Raw genomic sequence first — 26,537 nt, 5'->3', positions numbered from 1 at the left:
AAGACTGTAACATTAGTGGCAGACTCATCATCAAAGAGGATTCCCCTGGACAGAACATACCTCCAGTTCATTCAGCCTCTGGATTCGTGGGGTGAAATGAAGTTTATCGACATCACAAGCGAATGGTGGCTGCCAATCCTAGGGGAAAGCAAAAAACTATTAGATATAATTACTTAACACTTGAAATTATTTAACAAATTATCAGTCAAACAAAATGTAAGAGTGGTGCACTTTTCTACAAGAAAATGACAAGTATGTAAATCCCACCCAAGACATTGGTACATCTGGCATAATATTCCCCTCTACCCTGCCTGACCCATGTTGAAAAGTCGCCAACTTAGGTAAAAATGATTTTGAAGTATCTCTACAAAACAGTATAATGCCAAATTATCTATAGAATCTTTACATATTTGACTTAGTCTTTTAAATATACGGTGTGTATAACTCCAGCAATCTGGAGGCAGAGGCAAAAAGACTGTCACAAGTTCATAGCAACCTGGGTTACCCAGTGAAATTCTCCAAGGCGAGAAGGCTGGGGAAGAGTAGCCTTAGTAAGCATGAGGATCTGAGTTCAGATCCCTAGAAAAAGACAAGCATGTGTCTATACAACGACAGCAGGGACAGCAGAGAAAGGTGGACTGTAATGGCCAACTAGTGTACTTCATTAGCCTCACATCCAGTAAGAGACCACCTTAAAACTTAAGTAGAGGGACTGGTGAGATGGCTCAGTGGGTAAAGGTGCTTACCACCAAGTCTGAGAACTTGAGTTTGGTCTTTATATACCATGCGGTAGGAGGAGAGGATGGACTTCCACACATGAATGGAGGCCTGCATGCAACCACACCCACATATAAATACTAAATAGATTGTTTTTTAAAAGGTAGAGAATGATGGAAGGTACCTAGAGCTGACCTGCACATTTGGCCTGCACATTTATCTACAGGAGCACAAGGACCCACAAATATACCTGTGTACATTAACACACACACAAACTTTGAAGAATGTAGTTCATCTGGTAACATCTCACAAACCAGGTGTGACAGCACACTCCTGTAATCTCTGCACTTAGGAAGTGAAGGCAAAAGAAAATCAAAAGTTCAAAGTCATCCTCCAAGTGAATACTATGGGGGGGGGGGGCGGGAGGGGAGGGGGAAGAAAATGTTATTTTATGAGGATCAATTCTTCAGTAGAAGGAGAGTCAATACTTAAACTAATTTCTAACTCTATTCTTAAATGTCTGTTCTTTACAGAATCCTGCTATCATGGAGGAGCTGCTAAATGAGGGAGTAAAAGGTAAGAAAACTGCTCAGTCTTTAGCAATGTCAAAAATAAAAAGGGAGCCGGGGGTGGTGGCGCACACCTTTAATCCCAGCACTTGGGAGGCAGAGACAGATATGGATTTCTGAGTTCGAGGCCAGCCTGGTCTACAAAGTGAGTTCCAGGACAGCCAGGGACATACAGAGAAACCCTGTCTCGAAAAATCATAAATAAATAAATAAATAAATAAATAAATAAATAAATAAATAAATAAATAAAAGGGGGCGTGGCTTGGTGGTAGAATGTTTGCTTAATGTGGGAAAATGCTGAGTGCAGCCCATTAAAAGAAAATTATGTATAAATTATTCCCTAAATGTGAAAGACCGGGAAGATGACTTTAATACCTAAAATAAGGGTGCAACTGAAAGGATAAAATGCTATTTGCGGACTTCACTTTGGAATAGTGAAAGCTCTAGACAGTGACTGTGCATGCACACAGCCTTCAGCACCAAGGCTCAAAACTCATGCACTTGGTGGCTCCAGTGATGTTTTACAGTGTGTGCTTTAACTTAGCAAGTAAAGACAAACAGTATAAAATAGACTTTTATTGACAGAGAAAGAAAGACTGGCAATTTTTCTTCTTTATTTGATTTATATACAAACCAAAATACTTAAAATAGTATATTAGATTATGAGAATGTTAACTCAAGGAGATTCACAGCCTTCCCTCCAATTTCCTACTCAGAGGTGTGTTCAAGCTGGGGAGGTGTCTCAGATGGTGAGGTGCTCGCTCCTGTCAAGCTTACTGTCCTGCTGCTTCAATAAAATACTCTTGGACTAGAGAGATGACTCAGCACTTAAGAATGCTTGCCGCGGAATCATAAGGATTAAGCATAGATCCCAGCACCCAGAACAAACTGGAAGCTCCTGTAGACCCGAAAATCTAACTGGGAGGCCCGAAGCCCAATTCTGAGAAGTCTGCACATGCAGAAGGCACGCATTCCCCCATCCCACCCCACTCCACTCACTAACCCACAATTTATGAGTATAGGCCCTAAGTACAAGCAGCAGGAGCTTGAGGCAGATGGTCACCACATCCTGTTCACAGAGAGAAGTCAATGCTGCCCACTACTCAGTTCACTTTCTCACTGGATACAGTCCAAGATTTACCTCAGGGGACGGTCGGTCCTACACACAATTAAGATGCTTTTTCCCCACTTAATGTAAGATAACCCACCCCCATGCATGCATGCCTAGAGGCCTATCGCACAGGTGATTTTCAGTTCGACAACTAAGACTAACCATCTCTCTCTCTCTCTCTCTCTCTCTCTCTCTCTCTCTCTCTCTCTCTCTCTCACACACACACACACACACACACACACACACACACACACAGAGACATGGCTTTAATCCCCACCATGACATAAAATCTAGGCTGGAGCAGCTGGTAAGTAGTTCCCTACAAAGCGCTTACTGTGCTGCAGCTGTGAGGACCCGAGTTCAGATTCCCAGAACCCACATAAAAGCTGGACACACAGGCCCAGAGGACATGCAAGGTATGTACTCACTGTAAGTGAATATTAGCCAGAAAGTACAGAATGCCCATGATATACCCCACAGATGCAAAGAAGTTAAACAAGAAGGAAGGAAGGCCCATGAGATTCAATGCTTGAATCTCACTTAGAGGGGGGAATAAAATAGCCTTTGGAGACAGTGGGAGGAAGGGAACTGGGTGGGGAAGGGGATGGGAAGGGGGGATGAGGGGTTTGGGGGGAACTCAGGATCAGGTGTAGGGAGGGACAGGAGAGAAGGCCAGGGGGCCAGAGAGCTGATCAGTGGCTGGGGTGAGTGTTAGGATGTTGCAGAGACCTGAGATGGGGGACAGCTATTAGGGTGACTCTAGCTGAGACTCCCAGCAGTGGGGGATATAGATCCTGAAGTGGCCACCTCCTGTAGTCAGGGAGGACTCCCAGTGGATAAAGACATGGATTCACCCACAAAATCCTCAACCCAAAATTTGTCCTGCCTCCAAGAAATGTAGGGACAAAAACAGAGTAGAGACTGAGAGAATGGCCAACCAATGGCTGGCAACAACTTAAGACCCATCCCATGGGCAAGCACCAATCCCTGACATGAGTAATGATACTTACTCTGTTATGCTTGCAGACAGGAGCCTAGGATAACTGTCCTGAGAGAGGTTCCACCCACCAGCTGACTGAAAGAGATGCAGAGACCCACAGCCCACCACTGGGAAAATGTTGGGGGGGAGACTGAGGGATCTAGAGGGGATAGGAACTCCATAGGAAGACCAGAGTCAACTAATCTGGACCCTTGGGAGTCAAGCCAAAAGCTGGGGATGCTTGGGGGTCCCCTAAAAGGGGGACCAATCAAAGAGCATACATGGGCTGGACTACAGATGTGCAGCTCGGAGGTCCCCCAACAACTGGAGTAGATGCCATTCCTAACTCTGTTGTCTGTCTATGGACCCAGTTCTCCTGAGCTCCTTGTACCCTCTGCCTCCTGAGACTCTTCCTGAAGACTTGATGTGCCAGGGTAGGGTGGTACACAGACAGGATGGGGTCTTCCCCCTCTCAGAGAAGGAGAAATGGGGGAGGGGTTGTGTGAGGGAGGACTGGGAGAAGGCATCAATCACAATGTAAAGTGAATTAAAAAACAAAACAAAACAAAAAATACAACAACAACAACAGCAACACCACAGCTGAGCACAGTTACCCATGATTGTAACCCCTGTGATGAGAGGCAGATCCCAGAAGTCATCTCAGTGCAAACTTGTCTCCAGACAAGCCTGCACCAGCAAGCACACAGCACACACTGCATAACAATAAAACAGGCATGGTGATGACCCCTATAATCCCAGCATCTGGGAAGTACAAAGAGAATCAGAAGTTCATGGTCATCTTCAGCAAAGGCCAGCCTGGGGTGAGACCCTGTCAAAACCACAAAATATTCCATGCCCAGGTGTGCCAGCATGACCATAAACATAAATGTTCAGTAGGCTTCTATAAGAAGGCAACAAATTCTAAACCAGCCTGAACTACATAGCAAGATTCTCTCTGGGTAGGGGGAAAAAACAGAAAATACTCCATTGAATCAAAGAGATTAAAGTTTATGTTTAGATACTGATGTGTTAAATTATACAGAACAAGATGTCATAGGGGAAAAAAAAAATCACATTGCTTCTTGATGCACGGTGTCAAGGTAAGAGAAAGATGTGTTCAGAGCTTTGCTCTCTTGTACTTTACAAAGCTACTGGCTTTCAGAAAGGACTAGGACTGGGCTGGGTACAGTGGCACAACACTCACCTGGTTTACCTGAGGTTCCAGATTCAACCCCAGTTAAGTAGTGAGGGGGGAACCTATGGAGGGAGGCAGGGAGAGAGAGAGGGAGGAAGGGGGGGGGAAGAATGGGGGAGGAAAGGAGGAACTGGTCACAGTTAAAGGTTAAGTTCAAAACATAAAAGATAATGTATCAGAAAAGCTAAGACATATGGGTCCTGAGAGTGGAACTCAAGTCATCAAGCCTGGCAGCTAGTGTCTTTACCTGCTGAGCCACCTTCCCAGCACAGAGAACCATGTTCTGTCCTTGTGGTCTGAAACTTGTATACACTAAGAACTAAAGACAATAGACAGGTTATTCCCTGACTGGCCTCCTGACATGCTTTCCTATCCTAAAACATAAAGATGTAGAAATGTCCTATTCCTGTGGTATGGCGCTACACTCCTGTGGCACACAGGAAACAGGTAGGACGATCAGGATTGGGCAAGGCCAGCCTCTGCTAGAAGAAATGCTGAGGAGAGAGTGAGGAGATTATGTTCTCAAAAACATATAAAAGTTGTTTTATGTGGCCCAGAGATGGCTCAGTAGGTAAAACCATTTGTCACACAAGCCTTGAATGCCTGTTTAGTTTCTGGATACACAGAAGGAAAAGTATTGATTCTCCAAAGTTATCCTCTGACCTCCACAGCAGTACAGGAGTACACACTGCATGTGCACAGAAACACACACACGCACTCGATAAATTAAGTTTCATAAGCATGTATTATGCAGGCTTAGTTTGCAGATTCAAATAAAATAAATTCTCAAAATGACATATCAAAAGGAAAACATTAAGTTGCCAAGATGATTAGAAGAGAGATAAAAAATAGCTTAAGGGGCTGGTGAGATAGATGGCTCAGTGGTTAAGAGCGCCAACTGCTCTTCCGAAGGTCCCAAGTTCAAATCCCAGCAACCACATGGTGGCTCACAACCATCCGTAACGAAATCTGATGCCCTCTTCTGGGGAGTCTGAAGACAGCTACAGTGTACTTACATATAATAAATAAATCTTAAAAAAAAAAAAAAAAAAGAGTAGCAGGTGTTCTTATAAAAAAAAAAGTAGCTTAAGACCATTTTTCATCAATACCAATCACTTCTTTCCTTCTTTTGTAGCTACAGAGACAGACAGACAGACAGAGAAGAGAGATCACGCAAAATGGTATGTCAATGTCAAGTACAAACAAGGCCCTCGTATGGTGGCACAAATCTTTAATTCTCAGCGCTTAGGAAAAAGAGGCAGGTAGACTTTTATGAGTTCAAGGCAATGCTGGTCTATATGGTTCCAGGACAGCCAGGAGTACATAGCGAGACCTTATCTCTAAATAAATAAATAAATAAATAAAAACTTATTTGGATACTCATAAAGAACTAAATCATCCTTGGCAAAGTCTGGCCTCTGGTATGACTGTTTTAAATGAGAAAGTGGAAAAATTGTTAAGTTACAGGCTGGCAAAATATTTCAGCTTGTAGAAATGCTCATGGCACAGCCTGATAAGCTGAGTTCGAGCCCTAGCACCACGGTAGAAGGAAAGAATGAAGGGTGGAAGAGAATTTCCAGTGGTTAAAGCACGTGCTACTCTTGCAGAATATGTGAGTTCAGTTCCCAGCACCCACATGGCTGCTCACAACCACCTGTAATTCCAGTTCCAGGAAATCTGACTGCCTCTTCTGGCTTCTGTCAACACCAACACACACCTTTTGTTTTGTTGTGTTTTAATCTTTAAAAAAAAAAAAAAAAAAGCCGGGCGTGGTGGCGCACGCCTTTAATTCCAGCACTTGGGAGGCAGAGGCAGGCGGATTTCTGAGTTCGAGGCCAGCCTGGTCTACAGAGTGAGTTCCAGGACAGCCAGGGCTACACAGAGAAACCCTGTCTCGAAAAACCAAAAAAAAAAAAAAAAGACTCCAAAAGTTGTCCTCCTAACATACCACAGTCATATAAATAAAAATATACTTCACAGAAAGAAATCATAATTAAAAGGCTCTTAATAGTGTTTGTGGGGTGGGTTTTTTTGGTTTGTTGGTTGATTTTTTTGGTTCTTGTTTTTGAAACAGAATCTCACTGTGTAGCCCTGACTGACCTGGAATGCTATGTATATAGATAGACCTTAAGTCAGTGATCTTCCTGCCTCTGCTGCAATTAGAGGCATGCACTACCATACCTCACCTAAAGTTCAAACTGCACACTATTTAGGTACTCAACTATCAAGAGAACAAAGACATATTTGGCAAAGTCTAGGTAATCTAACCAAAAAGGTAAAATTTTTGTCCCCTCCCAATAATGTGGATCATAAATCACTCTTACGCAGAATAACAGAACTCATCCCATTGCAAGGATGAGTAATAGGAGTTTATTTCTAGTAAGCCAGGGATAACATGGCTCAATCCCATGCCAGCATTTGGGAGGCTGAGGCTGGAGGATAGATATCTTGTGAGTTTGAGCCCAAGCTAGACTGTACATGAGTACTAGGCCTGGCGGGAATACAAACCATTACCCTGTCTCAAAAAAAGTGAAATAAGGGCTAGAGAGAGGGCTTAACAGTTAAGAGCACTGACTGCTCTTTTAAGAGCAAGAGCACTGACTGTTCTTCCAGAGGTCATGAGTTCAATTCCCAGTTACCACATGGTAGCTCACAACCATCTGCAATGCCATCCAACGCCCTCTTCTGGTGTCTCTGAAGAGAGCAATGGTGTACTCATATACATTAAATAATATTTTTTTAAAGTGAAATAAAACAATATATAGACTACAAAAGGCAGTTCTACATAAATATCCTGCTGAGATTTATTGTCATTTCCTTTACTTTTAAAAGTTTATCTAAGCCGGGCGTGGTGGCGCACGCCTTTAATCCCAGCACTCGGGAGGCGGAGGCAGGCGGATTTCTGAGTTCGAGGCCAGCCTGGTCTACAAAGTGAGTTCCAGGACAGCCAGGGCTACACAGAGAAACCCTGTCTCGAAAAAACAAAAAAAAAAAAAAAAAAGTTTATCTGGGGGCTGGCAAGATGACTCAGCGGGTAAGAGCACTAACTGCTCTTCCAAAGGTCCTGAGTTCAAATCCCAGCAACCACATGGTGGCTCACAACCATCCTTAATGAGATCTGACACCCTCTTCTGGAGTGTCTGAAGACAGCTAGAGTACTTACATATAATAAATAAATAAATCTTAAAAAAAAAAAAGTTTATCTGGTTGGTTGGTTGGTTGGTTAGTTTTTTGAGACAGGTTTCCCTGTATAGCCCTGGGTTCCTGGAACTCACTCTGTAGACCAGGCTGGCCTTGAACTCACAGATCCACCTGTACCTGATTGCATCTTGGAGTGCTGGGATTAAAGGAGTGCACCACCACCTCCATCCGATAAAAGCTTTAACTCTTTCAAAACAGAAATTATGAGAACTGTATTATTAAAAGGCTCAATTATTTTCCTTAGCAGTCAGAAATGTATTCCTTGGGAAGACAATTAAACAGCTGAAGACTGAAGGTCCTGAGAGAGGACTGAAAAGCAAGTAAACATCGTCCTTAACCCCGGTACTAACTTAGCAACAACCACTTAAGGCACATTTAACTGTTACGGTTCAAAAGCAAAAATTAGCCCACGAGAGATAACCAACTATTAGTATCCATATATTTAACATATATTGAACATATTCGATGTTTTTAATTACAGAAAGTCTATCGTCATTTTGAGGTCTAATAATTAGCAAACTGAAAAAGTATGCTCAACAGAAGCTACACAATTTAGTGTTCTGAGCCCTGAAGGCAAACCAACTAAAGACTTGGTGTCAGCAGGCCATTTGTGCGGAGCCCGCCTCATAGCCTGCTGGAAAGACCTAGGCTTCTCCTGGCTCCTTTCTTCTAGGACATCTCCATGCTTTCTGCCTCCTTCCTGCCAGACCCTCAGAGCCAGTCTCTACTAGGACCCACAGTGGCCACACCAGGTAGGGACATTGGCTCAACTCTGCCAGCGGACAGTAACTAACCCTGGGACCACAGCTGGACGGCCTGAGTGTAAGAGGACTTGGGGTACTTATCCAAGTCCAAAAGGGAATCTAAAGCAAACCCTTCTCACAGGAATCTATAAAACAAGAAAAGGTGGGAAGATCCTAAGAGCCAGAAGTAGAGAATGAATCCAAGCAAGAGTGCCTCCCAAACACAGCAGGCTGCTACACAGAAGAGCTCACAGGCCGACAGCACGCACTAGACCTGCACCACAGCAAACCAGACAAAATCCCAGCATGAGATAGGGAAGTGGGACAAAAAAAAAAAAAAAAAGCTGACCCCTAAGCCAAGAAGCTCTGTGCATCAATATGTGCTTGGAGAGGGAGAGCCCATTTTCTGCAGCTAATGTCATGAACTACCGACCTTACATCAAGTTACATCAAGGCAAACCCTAGGCCCAGGTTTGGCGGGTATTTGGGGACTAGGTTTTGGTTTTATTTTGGGTTTTGTTGTTGTCTTACTTGGGGTTTTTTTGGTTTTTGGTGTTTTGTTTTTTTTTTCTTTGAGAGCTAGAGAGAAGAGAGAGAACATCAAGTTAGGTGGGAGAGAGGTAGAAAAGATCTGAGAAAAGTTAAAGAGGGAAAGAATATAATCAAAACATATGATATTAAGAAAATTTGACCAGGTGTTAGTGGCTTGTGCCTTTAATCCTACCACTCAAGTAGGCAGAAGTAGGCAGTTTAAGGCCAGACTGGTTTACAGAGTGAGTTCAAGGACAACACAGAGAAGTACGGTCTCAAAAAGCCGACAATGGTGATGATGGTGATGATGATGATTATAAATTTAAAACTCAGATTAAGAGCCTATTCTTATTAATTTGCTAACAGTACAAAAAATAACATTAAGGACTGAAACATTTTTCTAATTATATGTACTCTATGAAACTCTGTCATCAAGATTATGGAAGGTGTTTGATTTTTTTCTTTTCATTTACTTACTTATATATTAATCTTATTTTCATCATCAGAATTATGTATTCACAGGATTACAATCCAATGCCAGCAGATGGAAAAGCAGATGCCTAAATCCATATCCTTACAGTTTATAGGTTTTAAAAATTAACACAAAACTTCAGAACAAAATTGTTAAGATCCAAAGAAATCTGTTTTAGGGAGTATTTTAAGCTAGACTGGCAATCCTTTCAGCTGGGGTGACACAAATTACCATAAGGACTTGAGAAGCACACACTTTCTCAGTGATGAAGACAGGTAAGACCCCTCAGTGGGTAGCAGTTCTTGTTACCAAGCCTGTCAGATGTAAGCTCAATCCTGGACCCCCACAGTTGAAGGCGAGAACTCTAGAAAATGGTCCTTTGACCCCCACATCTGCCATGACACATGTGTACATATATATACAGAGTAAATAAATAATCAAGATAAAATAAGGGGTTTACAGAGGACATGAGTTCAGTTCCCATTATCCACATCAGGTGGCTCAGAACCACTTATAACTCCAGCCCCAGTGGGATCCAATGCACACATATAATGCTCTGGTGCTAACTGCTGTCCAATCTTATGTGTGTGAGTGTTTTGTCTACATGTATGTTTCTACACCACCAAGTGTGTGCAGTGCCCATTCAGGCCAAAAGAGGGTGTCAAGGTACCCTAGAAACCACTAAGTGTGTGCAGTGCCCATTCAGGCCAAAAGAGGGTGTCAAGGTACCCTAGAACTGGAACTGTCACGTGGGTGCTGGGTGTTAAACCTGGATCCTCTGAAGAACAGCCAGTGCACTTTACAGCTTAAATCATCTAATACCACTCTTATACACTTTTTAATAGTGGTGCTAGTATCAAGCCCTGGACCTTAAAGATGCATACCACAAGTGCTATACCACTGAGCTATATATCCCCAGCCATTCTTATCCTTTTGAGAGCTCTTCAATTGGTGTCAGAAGAGTATAAAACATAACAATCAAAATCATATTTAATAGGACTTTTAGAGCTATATCAAACTAGTTTCTGTATTAATATCTTGGATTAGTATGAAACATTTGTTTCATTGACTGAACCCCACACTTTATCCTTTATCATTCACATACACACATATATATATATATATATATATATATATATATATATATATATATCTCCCATCCAGTGTATAACATCATGTTTAGTTATCTTGTCTCTTCTTGAGTCTCACTGTGTGTATCCCTGGCTGGCCCAGAACTCACTATGTAGAATAGACTTGCCTTGAACTCAGAGATCCTCCTGCTTCTACCTCCCAAGGGATCAAATATATATTATTTGCTCTTTAAGATTAGAAACACTTCGTTTCTCTTCATAGAAGCAAAAGATGGGTGAAGGGGTTTGGGGTTCGGGGTTCGGCAGATGGCCCAATGGGTCAGAATGCTCACTCTGAAAACAAAGACCTGGGTTTGACCAGTAAGCACCCACCTAAAGACCCAGGCATGACAGAGACTGGGTGAAAATGGGCAGATCACAAGAGTTCCCTGGCAAGTCTGCCTAACTAAAAAGGCCAGCTCTTCTGGCTCATCGAAAGACCGTCATAAACAGACAAAAGCTTTACTCAAATTAGTACTCAGGAGGTGCCGGGCGTGGTGGCTCTCTCTCGCCTTGAATCCCAGCACTTGGGAGGCAGAGGCAGGCAGATCAAGGCCAGCCTGGTCTACAAAGTGAGTTCCAGGACAACCAGGGCTACACAGAGAAACCCTGTCTCAAAACAAAAAACAAAAGCAAAAAAAAAAAAAACAAAACAAACAAGACAAACTAGGTTCCTACCTGTTTATAATTAAACATGTTTCTCAAGAATTGGGCTATGAAGCCGGGCGTGGTGGCGCACGCCTTTAATCCCAGCACTCGGGAGGCAGAGGCAGGCGGATTTCTGAGTTCGAGGCCAGCCTGGTCTACAAAGTGAGTGCCAGGACAGCCAGGGCTACACAGAGAAACCCTGTCTCGAAAAACCAAAAAAAAAAAAAAAAGAATTGGGCTATGTCCTACTGTAACCCTGTACTCTCCCCACCCCAACAACTACAAACGGTTCTGTACTTGCCTGTTCCAGGCATAGCAGTCATGTCTTTGTTTTACGACGGTGTTCATAACCATCCTGCAACCCTTCTTTCTTTCGAAGGTTCTGTGACCACCTTGCTACGCTGCCTAGTCAGGCCTACTGTGCAATCATGCCTTTGTTCAGGAGGTCGTGGAACTAACTTGTTATACCCAATGCTCTGCCCAGGTAACTAACACAGCCTATTTGCCTGCCAAATCCCCTATTTTCCATTCGAAAACCCCTTACCCCTGAGCTTTAAAAAAATCCTTGTCTTCCTCACTTTCAATGCTGATCTCTTGAACTCTGCCTTAAGGAGAAGCACTTCATGTACAAGAATTAAAAAAAAAAATTTTAAAAAAGGTGGCAGGCCTTTAATCCTACCACTTGTTAATGGAAACAGGAGGAGTTCAAGTCCCAGTTCCAGGACAGCTAGGGCTACACAAAGAAATCCTGTCTGGAAAAACTAAAACAAATAAAATATATAAAATACATAAACCAGGGACTGAGATATGACCGAGTGGTTACAAGCACTGGCAAGTGTGTGTGTGTATATAAATATATGTGTGTGTGTGTGTGTGTGTGTGTGTGTGTGTGTGTGTAAATATATGTGTGTGTATGTGTGTGTATTCTGCAACGAAAACAAGTCAGTTAGCTAAATCAGGTATGGTGGCTTAATCCCAGCATTCAGAAAAGTTGAGAGAGAAAGAGTGTCAGCTCAAAGAAGTTCAAAGCCAGCCTACAGCTGTTAGGTACCTGTCCAGCCTGGGCAACAGAATAAGAAACTATCAAAAGAAAAAAATCTTTTTTTTTCCCAATGAATTGATGCCTTTAATCCCAGCACTAGAGAAGCAGAGATAGTCTAGCCTATGAGCTCAAGGCCAGACAGGTTTACATAGGGGCTTCCAGACCAGCCAAGGGAATATATATATATATATATATATATATATATATATATATATATATATATAGTGAGACTTTATCTCAAAAATATAAGCCAAGCTGGGCAGTGGTGGTGGATCTCTGTGTTCCAAGCCAGCCTAATCTGTAAAGTGAGTTGCAGGACAGCCAAGGCTAAACAGAGAAAAAACCCTGTCTTGAAAAACAAAACAAGGGGCTGGTGAGATGGCTCAGTGGGTAAGAGAACCCGACTGCTCTTCCAAAGGTCCAGAGTTCAAATCCCAGCAACCACATGGTGGCTCACAACCATCCGTAACGAGATCTGGCGCCCTCTTCTGGAGTGTCTGAAGACAGCTACAGTGTACTTACATATAATAAATAAATAAATCTTTAAAAAAAAAAAAAACAAAAAATAATTAATTAAAAATAAAGACAGTGGGGCTGAAGATATGACTCAGCAGTTAAGAGCACTGGCTGCTCTTCCAGGACACTCAGCACCCATGTGGCATCTTACAAAACCAGGATTTAACTGACACCCTCGGACAGACATGTGCAAGCAAAATACCAATCAATGTATATAAAATAAAAATAAAAGAAGCATCACAAACAAAAACAACAAAGTTGCGTTACTTTCTCCTGAAGTATAGAGACTTAGCCCTGCTACACGTTTGGTAAACTAAATGTAATACTAACATTAAGGATGGAGACAATTATTTTAAATAAACATGTATGATCCCAAATAGTACTGAATTTAAACCTGTTTGGTTATACACCACTAGGACAAGGGACTGGGGTGCATATTTTACATATCAAAGCAGACCTGGTTTCCAGGTTCTCCCAGCAGCCTTCAGTCCCTACCTAGCACACCCTGCCCCCAACCTTAAATTTTCCAACCCAGACAATTTGGGCTCCCTGCTTTCTCCTTTTCTCTCCCTCCCTCCCTCCTCCTCCTCCCCCTCCCTCTCCCTCTCCTCCTTCTTCTTCTCTCTCTCTCTCCCTCCCTCCCTCCCTCCCTCCCTCCCTCCCTGCCCCCCCCAACACACACAGGCTCTTTCTCTTATTCTTACCTCCTAGGAGTCTAGGCCTCCTTCTACTACTCTATACTCGAGTATAGAGACCTAGCTTGCCCTTGTAAGACAGGAAACCCAGGAGAGCCCAATCTACAATTGCCAGCTTTGACAATTTAAAAAGAATTTGTACTACTACTTATAAAGTATCCTTATCAAATATTTTGTTATAGCAGCACAAATACACTAAGGCACCCACCTGCTTATTTTTTTGTTAATTTTTTGTTCTTTTTTTCTGAGGCAAAGTTTCCTGGTCATAGTTCAGGGGCTCACAATCCTCCTGACTCAGCCTGTCAAGTGTAGGATTACAGTCTGTAAGCATCCCTGTGAAAAGTACGATGTAATGAGCATGCCCAATTAAAGATGTAAGTGGGCAATTCCCTGCTATCCAACAGCTTCCTTCCAACACCCTGGTTTAAACGCTGTCATTGATGTTGCTATCTCCAACTGTCAGTTGTTTACTTCTTCCATCCACTGCTACATTTCCAAAATAAGTTATTAGCCTAAAATATGAAAAAACTACAACCAGATGAACTGGCCATCATTTAAACGGCTGTTTGGTATCAATGATCCACCGTGTAAGTGATATCTCAGTGGATAAAAGCATTTGTCAAACCTGACCAGCTGAGGTGACTACAGCTCTGATGATCACATGTACCCTGTGCACGTGAACACACACACACACACACACACACACACTTTCTTTTCTGCTTGTTCTGTGGTTTCTGTTGTTGTTGTTTATGTTCTAACACCTGTGCCTTAGCAGCAGAAGAATCAGGAGCTCCAAGTCACTCTCTGTTTAAGAGTTCAAGGCCAGCTAGGACGCCCTGAAAATACAAAATGACACTCTAACGTTCTGTATCTGTAGCTTATTATTTCCATGTCTTTATATTTCAGTGACCAGAAAGGAAAAGCTGCATTTATTAAACCTGTTAAAGAACTGTACATGGGCTGGAGAGATGGCTCAGAGGTTAAGAGCACTGACTGCTCTTCCAAAGGTCCTGAGTTCAAATCCCAGCATCCACATGGTGGCTCACAACCACCCGTAACAATATCTGGAGCCCTCTTCTGGTGCATCTGAAGACAGTGTACTTACATATAATAAAAAATAAATAAATCGCTGGACACGGTGGCACACGCCTTTAATCCTAGCACTGGGGGGGGGAGCCAGAGGCAGGCGGATTTCTGAGTTCGAGGATAGCCTGGTCTACAGAGTGTGTTCCTGGACAGCCAGGGCTATACAGAGAAACCCTGTCTCAAAAAAAAAAAAAAAAAAAAAGAGAGAGAGAGCTGTACACAATGGCATGAATACTCTCCTGCATGAGATAACTGAGTTTGAAGCCAACCTGGGCTATAGAAAAATTAATCTTGGCACACCCCTTTAATCCCAGCACTCATGGCAGCAGAGGCAATTGGATCTCTGAGTTCAAGGCCAGCCTGGTCTACAGAGTTCCAGGGCAGCCAGAGCTACAGAGAAAAAGTCTTGAAAAACTAAAAAGGTAAGTTAGTCTTTAAAAACAGAAAGAAGAAAAAGCCACTGGATGTCATGGCCTTCTCCTAAGGCAGAAGCAGAGAGAGCTTCATGCCAGCAGGATGAGTTTCAGACCAAACCGGGCTCCATCCAAAGTTAGATCCTGTCTCTCTTTATTCTTAATAAATGATCACTAACTAAAGTCCTTCATTGTCTAGGCTCAAATCCTAGTTCCACCACACACTATCTCTTTCTTTCCAACTTCAGGATGTAAAGATGGGTCAGCATTATTTTGCTTTTATAAGCAAGCTAAAAAAACTCTGAAAATAGTCTGGGCCCAGGATAACGTAATAATGAAAATGCCACCAGAAGCCAAGAAATTTTTATTCTACTAAATAACTTTTTCTCTTCAAGTTTTCATTTACTAGATGCCTAAGACTGTCCTATGCATGTGTGTGTGGTGCATGCACACACAAAACACACACCACACCCAAACCAAATCCTAAACACTGTTCTCTTAAAAAGAAAAAAAAAATCTGATGAACCATTACCCATTATTTATAGCAAAGACATATTTTACAAACAGAAAATTATAAAAGACTAACAATGAAAGAAAAAAACTAAGAGAATGAGTACAATTTAAGTATAAAAAAATAAAATCAAAATCCAATCTCTACATATCCCTGAAGCTATCCTCATACTGGAAAATCTAGTGACTATTCTCAATTTGTCCAAAATACATCATAATATTGGATGAGTGCCTCAAGGAAGAGAATCTTAAATACTTTGAATTTTACAAAGTAGAGGTTATACTTCAAAAAACACACCTTTTCCATTCTCCACTCTTCCTCCTTGCCACACACACACACAAAAGGACCAGCGTATAGATGTGAAGAAAGAGAACCTACTTTGTTTTCTACCTTCAAATATAGTCTGACAAAGAAGAGAAGTTGCCATCTGGCTGAAATATCTCCAAATGATGAGCTGGTACAACCACACAGAAACCAGGAGGCTCCTGCCTAAAGCTCTTTGTAAGTATGTAGGTGTAGCAGGGATTTGTTCTGTTCCTGGCATTATACAATTAGAGTAAAACAGTGTTTCACAACTGCAGCCTACAGGATACATGTCAATGTCACACAGGACATTAAGAAAAAGATCAGTGTGAGTCTCATCTCTCAAAGAAACACCAACAGAGGGATCACTACATAAAACTACAATCTCTCAAAGTGCAGAGAACAAGTGCGGTGCCCAGCCCAACTGATACATCTGCAACACAACTGCTGAACAAAAGGGTCAGGAATCATAGCAGCAGGAAGCGGGAGACCTCTTAAGAACCAGAAGAATAGGAAGTTTGGTAAGAGAAGCTACACCCACAGAGACTCTTCAACACGTTGGCCTAAACAAGGCCTGAATAAGGATGACATTTTATGGGGCCTTAATCCTAGACAAAGAACCGGAGATGGAATGTTGAGGACTAGCCACATGGAGAACACAGTTAGGAAAAGAACCTAGCCAAACTAAGAGATACCAACTAAAATACCTAACATTTGAAGACATAGAACGTAACTTAGTACATGGATGGGGCAGGCTCTAGTGGTAACTCCGCAATTAAGTTTTTACCTCACAAGCCAATCCTTGGAAGCCATATGAAGGTGGAGGGCGAGAATCAGCTTGACAAGGTTACCCTCTCACCTCCACGGCCTGGCATGGTACGTGCACCCACACACATCATGCACATACACAAACACACTAAGAGCAGGCAGGCCTTACTATCATCGAAGTGTCTCTGTAATAAGTGTGTATGTATGCAGGTGCACATGTGTTTGAAGAGTGTATGAGAGGTCAGAGAGGACAGTCAATTCCTTTGAAATAACTTTTAACTCCTTTAAAAAGAGTGTCAGGAGCCGGGCATGGTGGTGCACGCCTTTAATCCCAGCATGTGGGAGGCAGAGGCAGGTGGATTTCTGAGTTCTGATTTCTGAGACCAGCCTGGTCTACAAAGTAAGTTCCAGGGCTATACAGAGAAACCCTGTCTCGGGGGTTAAAAAAAAAAAAAAAAAGTGTCAGGTTGACCTAGCAGCTGAACAATTAGGTTAGAATGAAGGGCTAGTGAGCCCCAAACACCTTCCTGTGTTCTCTGCTTCCCCAGCAATGAACAGTATGACCAGAATAGGCTACCACATACAGTCAGATTTTATATATTTCTTGGTCTCAAACTCAGGCTCTCATAGTTCATGAAGACAAGCATTTTATCAAATGAGCAAGCCATCCCTTCAGCTGCACAGTACTTACATACATCTAGAAAGCATTATTAAGTTTGACTTAAGACTAATACATACACTCACAAAAGCATAGTAGTAAAAACAGTCAAAGTATACAATGCATAGGCCCACCAAAGAGAAGTAAAATATAAAATATAGGTCCACCTAAGAAGTAATGGAAGAGACTACATAATTCCAAGTCTTTAGTTATGTGTCTCTATATGCATGTGACTTCAGATGTCCCAAGAGGTCTGAGGCGTTGGACTCCTGGAGCTGGCATTATAGGCAGTTAGGAGCCTGACATGGGCACTAGGAACCCAATGGGGTTCTTTATAAGATCCATAAATCTCCAGACTCAGAGTTCCAAGTTTTTCTGATTATGAATTCTAGTTACTTTCATTGAAAAAGTTTGTCTATTATTTAAAACACTGTGGCACAGAAAGTGGCAGATGTGCTGGGGCTGTAGCTCACTGGCACAATGCTTGCCTAGCAAGCGTGAGGCCCTAGTTCAACTGCTGTTACTATATGGGTGTGTGAGCGCATACATGCACATGCACGCGCGCGCACACACACACAAACACACACACACACACAAATCGTTTTTCAGTTATAGATCTGGCATGCTTCAAATTAAAGATTCAGGTACCGAGAAAATCTACACCTGAATCAACCAAGATGTTAGCCTGAACTACACAGTAAGACCCTGTCTCAAGAATAACGCAACAGTGCTGGAGCAAATGGCTCAGCAGTTAAAAGCACTTGTTGCACAATCATGAGAACTGGGGTTCTGATCCCAGAACCAGTATCTCAAGCAGGACATCCATCAACACTGTTATTCCAAGTTCTAAAGCTCTAATGTCCTTTTCTGGCCTCTACAGGTACACAAGTAAGTACCTGAATTCCCACACACATATGCACATTCATGCACATAGGCCAAAATAAATGCATACAAATAAATCTTTAAAAAATAAAAACAGCCGGGCGTGGTGGCGCACGCCTTTAATCCCAGCACTCGGGAGGCAGAAGCAGGTGGATTTCTGAGTTCGAGGACAGCCAGAGCTATACAGAGAAACCCAGTCTCAAAAAAAACCAAAAAAAAAACAAAAAAAAAAAATAATAAAAATAAAAACAAATAGGGGTTAGAAAGATGGTTCAGTGGTAAGAGCACTTGCCGTTCTTCCAAAAGACCAGGTTCAATTTGCAGCACCCATGAGGCAGCTCATAATCATTTGTAACTTTAGTTCCAGGGGAATCCGATGCCCTTTTCTGACCACTTTAAGCATCAGGCACTCAATAGTACGTACACACACACACACACACACACACACACACACACAAGCAAAACATTCACACATATAAAACAAGGAATAAAATAGAATATGATAATGCAAAGCTACAATCCAATACCTGGGAGGTAGGGAGTTCATGGACACCTTGGGTTACATGAACCCCTCCCCCATAAACAAGCAAGCAAGCAAACAAACAAACAGGAAGATTACACTTGTTAGACTCATGTGGGGGGAAGCTTCTCTGTGTGGGTTTTCTTTCAGTGAATTTATTGGGCTTCCCAGATAATGGTTGAGGGGTTACTAACAGGACCCCAAAACAGAGCCATCACTGAAGAGTCTCACCAGCCATGACTTCCTCATGGCTGCCCTTCAGTAAACCTTCTATACCCCAGTATCCACTAGTTTGGGGGGGGGGGTGCTATTTATTTCAAGGCAGGGTTTCTCCTGTAACAGAGCCCAGGCTGTCCTGGAACTAACTATGTAGAAGCAAGCTGGCCTCAAACTCAGATCTGCCTGCCTCTGCCCACCAAGTGCTGGAATTAAAGGTGTGCGCTACCACCCAGCCCTAGTTTGGATTTTTTAAAAATCAAGGTTTCACTATTTATCTTGGGTTGGTCTTGAACTCATGATTCTGTCTCTGCCTACTGGATGCTGGGAATAACCTATCACATCCAGGTATATCCTAGGGTTGGGGGGTTAGAAATGGGGTTGGGAGGTCCTGTTGTATTTCCAAAACTAACCTAGAACATGAGTAAGCCAGGCTTGCCCCCAATTGATCACCTGCCTCTAAACTAAAGCAGACAGGAATGCAGACCATGCCCAGTTCTTATTCTAGCTTTGATGGTGTTGGGCTTTTTTGCCTTTCCTAATTTCACTAAAATCAATTCTTCTCTGTAGGAAAATGAGGGATATGTATTTGGCCCAGACTTTTCTGTCTTGCTACATCTGTTCCCAGACTCTTCTTAGCAATGGAAAGGGGGGCGGGGGGGGGGGGACTTGAAGATTTAAGCTCCTGCAATCCATTAATTAACCTAGACAGTAGCCCTAGGTCAGTGTCAGATCCCTTTAGAGCAGATGAGAAGGTATATACACTGGGGTAAACAGACTTTATCCAAGGTCATGATGCAACCAGATTAAAAAATTCTAGGGCTGGATGGGAAGATGGCTCAGTGGGTAAAATAGCTTGCTGCACAAACATGAAGATCAACCACATGAAAACAGCATTCCTAATTCCAGGGCTTCTATGGGAAGATGGCAAGGAGAGGCAGAAGTGTGAAGACTAGGTAGCCTGTAGAAAAACAGACTGTCTCAAACAAAAAGTATGAACCAACACACACTCAGGAGGATTATTCTCCGACCTCCATGTGCACATGCCACGAAATGAGCACACAGTCATTTGCAGGCACAAATATGAATACGGATGCACAAAAAAACAACTCTAGGCAGCTTTTAAAATAGCCCTTCCTTGTACATAATAAACGGACTTTTAAGAATACGCACAACACACAGATTTGATAAAATGTTTATCCCTAAAAAAAATATTTCTTGGAAGAAACAGATTTTTAAGAGATGAGCAGCTGGCTTTAAACATTCTCTCCTCTTGCCTTATGATACTGGGATTACAGGTGTGCATCATCACCATGCCTGGCAACAACTTTATCTTAACATTAAAGGAAAATTAAAATTAAAGGGGATGTCTGCCCAGTATATTAAGATACTCCTGTAATCCTAGAATTCAAAGCAAATTACTGAGTTTGAGGCCAGCCTGTACTGCTCTGGGAATTCCAGGCTAGCTTAATAAAAATATCAATATCCTGTCTCAAAACAGTACAAAACAAGGACTGGGAATATACAGCCCTTGGTGCTACAGAACTTGTCAAACATGAACAAGGACTTCCGATAGCACCAAAAGAAGAAAAAACTGATACCATATAAAATGTTAACTAGCAATTCTACTCACAGAAATTGCATCAGCCGGGCGTGGTGGCGCACGCCTTTAATCCCAGCACTCGGGAGGCAGAGGCAGGCGGATTTCTGAGTTGGAGGCCAGCCTGGTCTACAGAGTGAGTTCCAGGACAGCCAGGGCTACACAGAGAAACCCTGTCTCAAAAAACCAAAAAAAAAAAAAAAAAAGAAATTGCATCAATGCTGAAAGCTAAACTACTCTCCTGCACAGAAGAAAAGTTACCTAAGAAGCTAATCACACATTAAGAATCTTAGAAAGGCTACTTCATTCTCTTCCCTGAGCACTCCTGACTCTCAACTGTTCTGTCAGACAAAAGGGCTAATCTGTGCAGAAAGTCCCTTCCAAACTAGTTGATATAAAATATGGCCAATTCCAGCAACGGAACAAGGCAGTCGGGAAATCTGACTACCCACTCCCCACAATTCTACACCTGCTAACAGTTGTTCCCAAAATGGTCAAGTTTCTTTACAAGTTCTGAAAACTGTAAAAAGGCAACCAAAGCACAGGCTAAAACCCAGGCACTATAACCCACACTCACCTAGGCACGTGACCGTCATTCATTAAAGACTAGAGAGCTCACTCTGAATTGCTGCAATGTTACCTGTGTAACTGCAACAGGACAAAACCTCATCTTCTCTACAATCAATCAGCTTGGCCCTCATTCCAGGAATATTGCCCTTTGCTTTTATCTAGAAAAATAGCTATAGCAATTATTTTCCATACTAGTAACTTTTTTCTTTAAAAAACAACAAAACAAAAAAACAGCCAGGCATGTTGGCACATGCCTTTAATCCCAGCACTCAGGACGGCCAAGGCAAGTGAATCTCTATTAGTTCCAGGCCAGCCTGATCTACAGAGTTCCAGGATAGCCAGGGCTATTACACAGAAAAACCCTGACTCAAAACAAACAAAAGAAGAAGTTAGGGGACTGAGAGCTAGATGGCTCAGTGAGTGATTTGTTGCACAAGCCTGACAACCTGAGGTTTATCCCTGGGACCCATATGTCTCTGTGATCACACCGCACTCTGAAGCCTTCTCCACAGCTACCCAGAAGCACACCTGGCAGAAACAGCACCTGGCTCCAAACAGAGTGGACGGAGAAAACAACTCCTGAGAGCTGTCCTCTGACCTCCACAGGAGAGCAGGACACGTGTGACCTGCTCACTTCCTCCCACACAAACAAACAATAGACACTTAAACTTCATTTCTACCCTGGTAGTTATGGCTTTATCAAAAAAGTATTCTTATATCCAGGAAAAAAGATTTAAATGATTTCAAAGTCTTATGTAAGAAGAGTATGTGTGTACATGTGTGAATGTGCTGCATGTATGATGTGTGTGCTACAGCATACAGTCCTCTATCACTCTCTGGAATGGGCTGGAAGCCAGGGAAATCCCAGCAATCCTCCTGTCTACTTCCCACTCAGTGCTGGGCTTACAAGAGAATATAGATCATACCCAATTTGTTATGTGGCTGTTTGGATATTTGATTAAGAATTCCAGTCCTCATGTTTGCACACACAGTAAATAACTCTCTTTTTTTGTTTTTTGAGACAGGGTTTCTCTGTGTAACCCTGGCTGTCCTGGAAGTCACTCAGTAGACCAGGCTGGCCTCGAACTCAGAAATCCGCCTGTCTCTGCCTCCCAAGTGCTGGGATTAAAGGCGTGCACCACCACGCCCGGCCAGTAAATAACTCAATCATACAGCCAACTCTTCATCCCTTAAATATTGAAGATGTACGTGTATTCAGTGTTTGCCTGCACGTATAGATGAACACCACATGAGTGCCTATACCCGTAGAAGTCAGAAGGCAACAACAACAATCTGGTGAAACTGGATAAAGATGGTTGTGAGCCACCAAGTGGGTGCTGGGAATCAAACTTGGGTCTTCCAGAAAAGCAACAAATGCTCTTAATCTAAACCATTTCTCCAGCCTTTTGTTTTGTTTTTCAGTGGGTTCTTACTATGTAGCCCCAGCCTGGAACTGATAAGTAGATCAGGCTGGTCACACTGGCCGTCACACTCAGCCCTCACTTATTTCTTTCTAAAGTGCTAATGTGACCCCATAAGACAGCAATGAGTGGTTGCACAGATGCTTCAGTAACTAAGGGCACTGGTCCTGCAAAGGGCCCAGGTTTGTTCCCACACCTATACTGCAGATCACTCCCCTCTCTAACTCAGTTCCATGGGGTCCGTCCGATGCCCTTTTCTGGCCTCTGGACAACAGCCATGCCCATGGTCACATATATACACACGCCAAACACAAAGTAAAAGTCAATCACAAAGAAAATAAAAGGTGGTGGGGCTGGCGAGATGCCTCAGTGGGTAAGAGCACCTGACTGCTCTTCCGAAGGTCCAGAGTTCAAATCCCAGCAACCACATGGTGGCTCACAACCATCCGTAATGAGATCTGACGCCCTCTTCTGGAGTGTCTGAAGACAGCTACAGTGTACTTACAAATGATAAATAAATAAATCCTTTAAAAAAAAAAAAAAAAAAAAAAAAAAGGAAGCCGGGCGTGGTGGCGCACGCCTTTAATCCCAGCACTCCGGAGGCAGAGGCAGGCGGATTTCTGAGTTCGAGGCCAGCCTGGTCTACAAAGTGAGTTCCAGGACAGCCAGGGCTATACAGAGAAACCCTGTCTCGAAAAACCAAAAAAAAAAAAAAAGAAAAGGTGGCAAGTCTATAAAATGATCCCATTATTGCATATAAACTATACAGACTATATGTCTATATGCATATCTATGTATTTAATATATATTTTAAACCCTCTAAAAACAAGTTGCCATTTTAGCAAACTTTTGCCTACCCACTCCTATATTCCAAACATCCTTAACTTTTACTGCCCTCCAAATTAAATAAGCAAGTTCATGAATTTGATTACAGAACCCAAATGACAGTCCAGAGTTCTACATCTACAAACTGTCTTCTGACCTCCACAGGTGCACTGCAGTATATCATGTACACATGTGTGCAAATGTACACAAACAAAATGCTGAACAGTGGTGGCACACACCTTTAATCCCAGCACTAGGGAGGCAGAGGCAGGTTGATCTCAAAGTTCAAGGCCAGACAGGTCTATAGAGAGGGTTCCAGGACAAGCAGGGGTCCACATTTGACACCCCCCCCAAAAAAAAAAGAGGTAGGTGTGGTGGCACACACCCCAGCAGACCTGAGTTCAAAGATTCAGCCAAATGAGACACGCCCCTACCCCTCAAGCAATGTTGTAATTAGCATTTCTTACAAAGTGTATTTTAAGTTCCTCTTTGTTCTCCAAGTGGAATTAACAAGCTCACTCCAAGATGCCAACTTCATTCCAACAGTCTTATATGTAATGGCTATAAAGATGGAGACGAGGGATTCAAAACAACCAAAAGAAGTTTAAAAACTTTAAAAAAATAGTCTTTATTGTGCCATCTGGGGCTTGGTTTAAATCTAACTTTTGGTCATTAAGGAAGGAGAAGTTTGTGGACTCTGCCTAACTGCAGCTGTGTTAGGTATCTGAAAGCTATCACACATTTCTATCACACTGGAAAAATTCAAGAAACTATCTACTTAGCAGCCAAATACTACACAGTGAAAATAACATTTGTACTTAAACATTTAATAATTGCATTTTATAGAAAATAAAAAACAAGTAAAATTAAGTCAATGTCTAACCTCAGAAAATAAGTCTAGTTCTCCCTCACACTCTTCTGGCTACTGTCTTAAACTTGGTTTGCATACAGTCTTGACTCATCATTTCATCAGCTACCTTGCTGTTTTGTATTTCCACAAATTTCTGTTAACTCTTATGTACTCATACACAAAATAATGTAAACACCCTAAGTTTTAATTAAAAGCAAAGAAGCTTAAGACCCTCACTAGGAAAACAGGTACAGACCAATGCTATTCAAGTACCATTAATTAAAAGTTAAAGCTAAGAACAAAAGGAAATAGAAACGCTTTTATAATTCTCCCCCTAAAAGTATACCACAACCTCCAAATCATTCAAATTTCGCCATTAGAGTTCCAAAACCTCAATGAACAGAAATTTAGATAAAGGAATTATTAAAAAAAAAAAGACTACACCATAAAAAAATATTTCTTATTTCTTAAAGGTTTATTTTGTTGCCACATTTCAACTATATGAAACCACTTGTTCCAGCTTTCCTAACACAAAACATCTCCCAAACAAAGACTGTTTATGGTCTCTTAAGAAGCCTTTGTTCCAGGACCCCTCTGTTCAAGAGCTACAACTTCTGGGTTTTCTTTTTGTGGTTCTATCAATAGCAAATACTGGCAAACTCTTCCACTCTGACACAGGAGTTTGTTAAACAAAGGAGGAAGCAAGTCTCCTTCACACAAAGGAGGCTCCAAAACAGTTAGGTTTGTACATTATTCTTCCTCTTTACCCCTTCTCCTCTCAGGCTGTAGTATATAGTAGTCTCAATAGAAAATGGTGGCCATCATGTGTGACATTCAGAATGGAAAAAAGCAAAACAAATGCACAAATCCAAAAGGCTGCCATTAAGCTGCTAGCCCACATGAGGAAATGGGTAGCCAAACCTAACCTAAGCAACTATTTTTCGAAGAAAATAGCTCTATAAAAGGCAAAGACGGTAAGAAAAAGGCCTTACCCAGTCCTAGTGCGCCACAATGCCAACATGGAGGGCAACTCACAGGCCCCTAACTCCTCTTAGATTTTGGTTCCTAATAACTTAGTCAAGTTTCCTAATTTCTAGATAAAAATCCCATTAATGCAAACATGCAACAGTCACTCACTCACACTCATCTTTCCTGGTACATTAAGATAAAGCTAAATTGCTCAATGTTTGAAACGTGGTCCACATTTCAGAATCAAAACCCTAGGTCTAACCAGGCAAGGCTGTAACTTCTGCAGGCCTCTCCAGTAACAGAAACCTTCCATCGCCCTGTCCATTTCACCAGAAGAAATGAATCTATTTCCAAACATTTCCCCCATACTAGCTGACCTGGCCAGTTATTTTCTGAGGCATTTCCTTTCTGCTTTCAAAGTTGTCCAAGAGCAACTAAAATATGGTATCTGTGTCTTAATTTTTCTTTCGTGGGGGTGGTGAGAAGATAAGGCTTTATTCAGGGATCTCTCGCAAACATCTTTTCTAGAACGTCTACGTACACAATCCCCTAACTCAAAATGCCATTACAAAGAGCAAGTTTAAGGGAGAAAGGGGTAAAAGGCGTGGGGGGGGGGGGGGTCTTCTTCCACTTGAGAGCAGGGGAAGATAGAAAATTCTTAAACGGTAGGCAAGGCAGTTAAACCTTTCCAACCGACCCGGCCGGTCCAACGGTCGTTTAGGCCAACTCAGACTCAGGTCATCCCAAAAGGTAGGCGAGAAACCTGGGGCGTCGCAGCGCATCCAGTTCCGGCTGCGGGGGGAGGGGGCGCGGGGAGGGGGACGGGGAAGGAGTGGGCCGGGCTCTCCGCGGACGTTGCAGCCGTTAGGGCCGTCTTGGGGACACCCCACCCCTCAGAGCCCCCCCCAAGCTCGAGGCGCTAGAGCCCCCGCCCGGAAGGCCGAGTAGGGAAAGCTAGGGACCAGGATGAAATCCCCAAGAGCTCGTCTGACATCTCCCCTACAAGCACAGCCTCTCCACCTCAGCCCCAGCCAGGCCTCCCCCCTCCCCCCGGGAGCAAAGCAGTCCGGCCCCAAGTCCGTGTGGGAGCGTCCGCCAGGACCCGCGAGCATCAGGGCCCCCGCCGCCTGGCCTGCCCCCACCATCCTCAAAGTGTCGTCCCCCCACCCCGACCCTTGCACCCCCACCACCACTCAGCCAGCCGCTCCAGACCGGCCCGGCGGCTCCTCCCCTCCCCCAGTGGCGCCGGCCGCCCCCTGCCCCAGCTCGCCCCGGGGACTCCCAGAGGCCGAGGGACCAGGTGGTGGTGGGGGACCCGGGTCCGGAGGGTGGGGCGCTCAGGTGAGGGCAGCTTCGGGCCGACGCCGCCACCACACAAAGGACCAGGGGCTCCCGC

General features: G+C 43.1%; 1 protein-coding gene across 1 annotated transcript in view; it reads right to left on the bottom strand.

Annotated features, from left to right (window-relative positions):
- Nucleotides 1-26,537, bottom strand: part of Kdm5b (lysine demethylase 5B) — a 74,864-nt gene that overhangs the window by 47,441 nt on the left and 886 nt on the right. Inside the window, exon 2 of the mRNA XM_021176317.3 lies at nucleotides 61-138. Coding sequence (XP_021031976.1) covers nucleotides 61-138 — 78 coding nt within the window. The remainder of the gene's footprint in view (nucleotides 1-60; nucleotides 139-26,537) is intronic.

Source organism: Mus caroli, unplaced genomic scaffold (assembly GCF_978045245.1).
Source record: "Mus caroli unplaced genomic scaffold, Mus_caroli_1 scaffold_1, whole genome shotgun sequence".
Classification (NCBI taxonomy): Eukaryota; Metazoa; Chordata; class Mammalia; order Rodentia; family Muridae; genus Mus; species Mus caroli.
The sequence above is the reverse complement of the archived record's forward strand: the minus strand, read 5'-3'. Positions and strand labels throughout refer to the sequence as shown.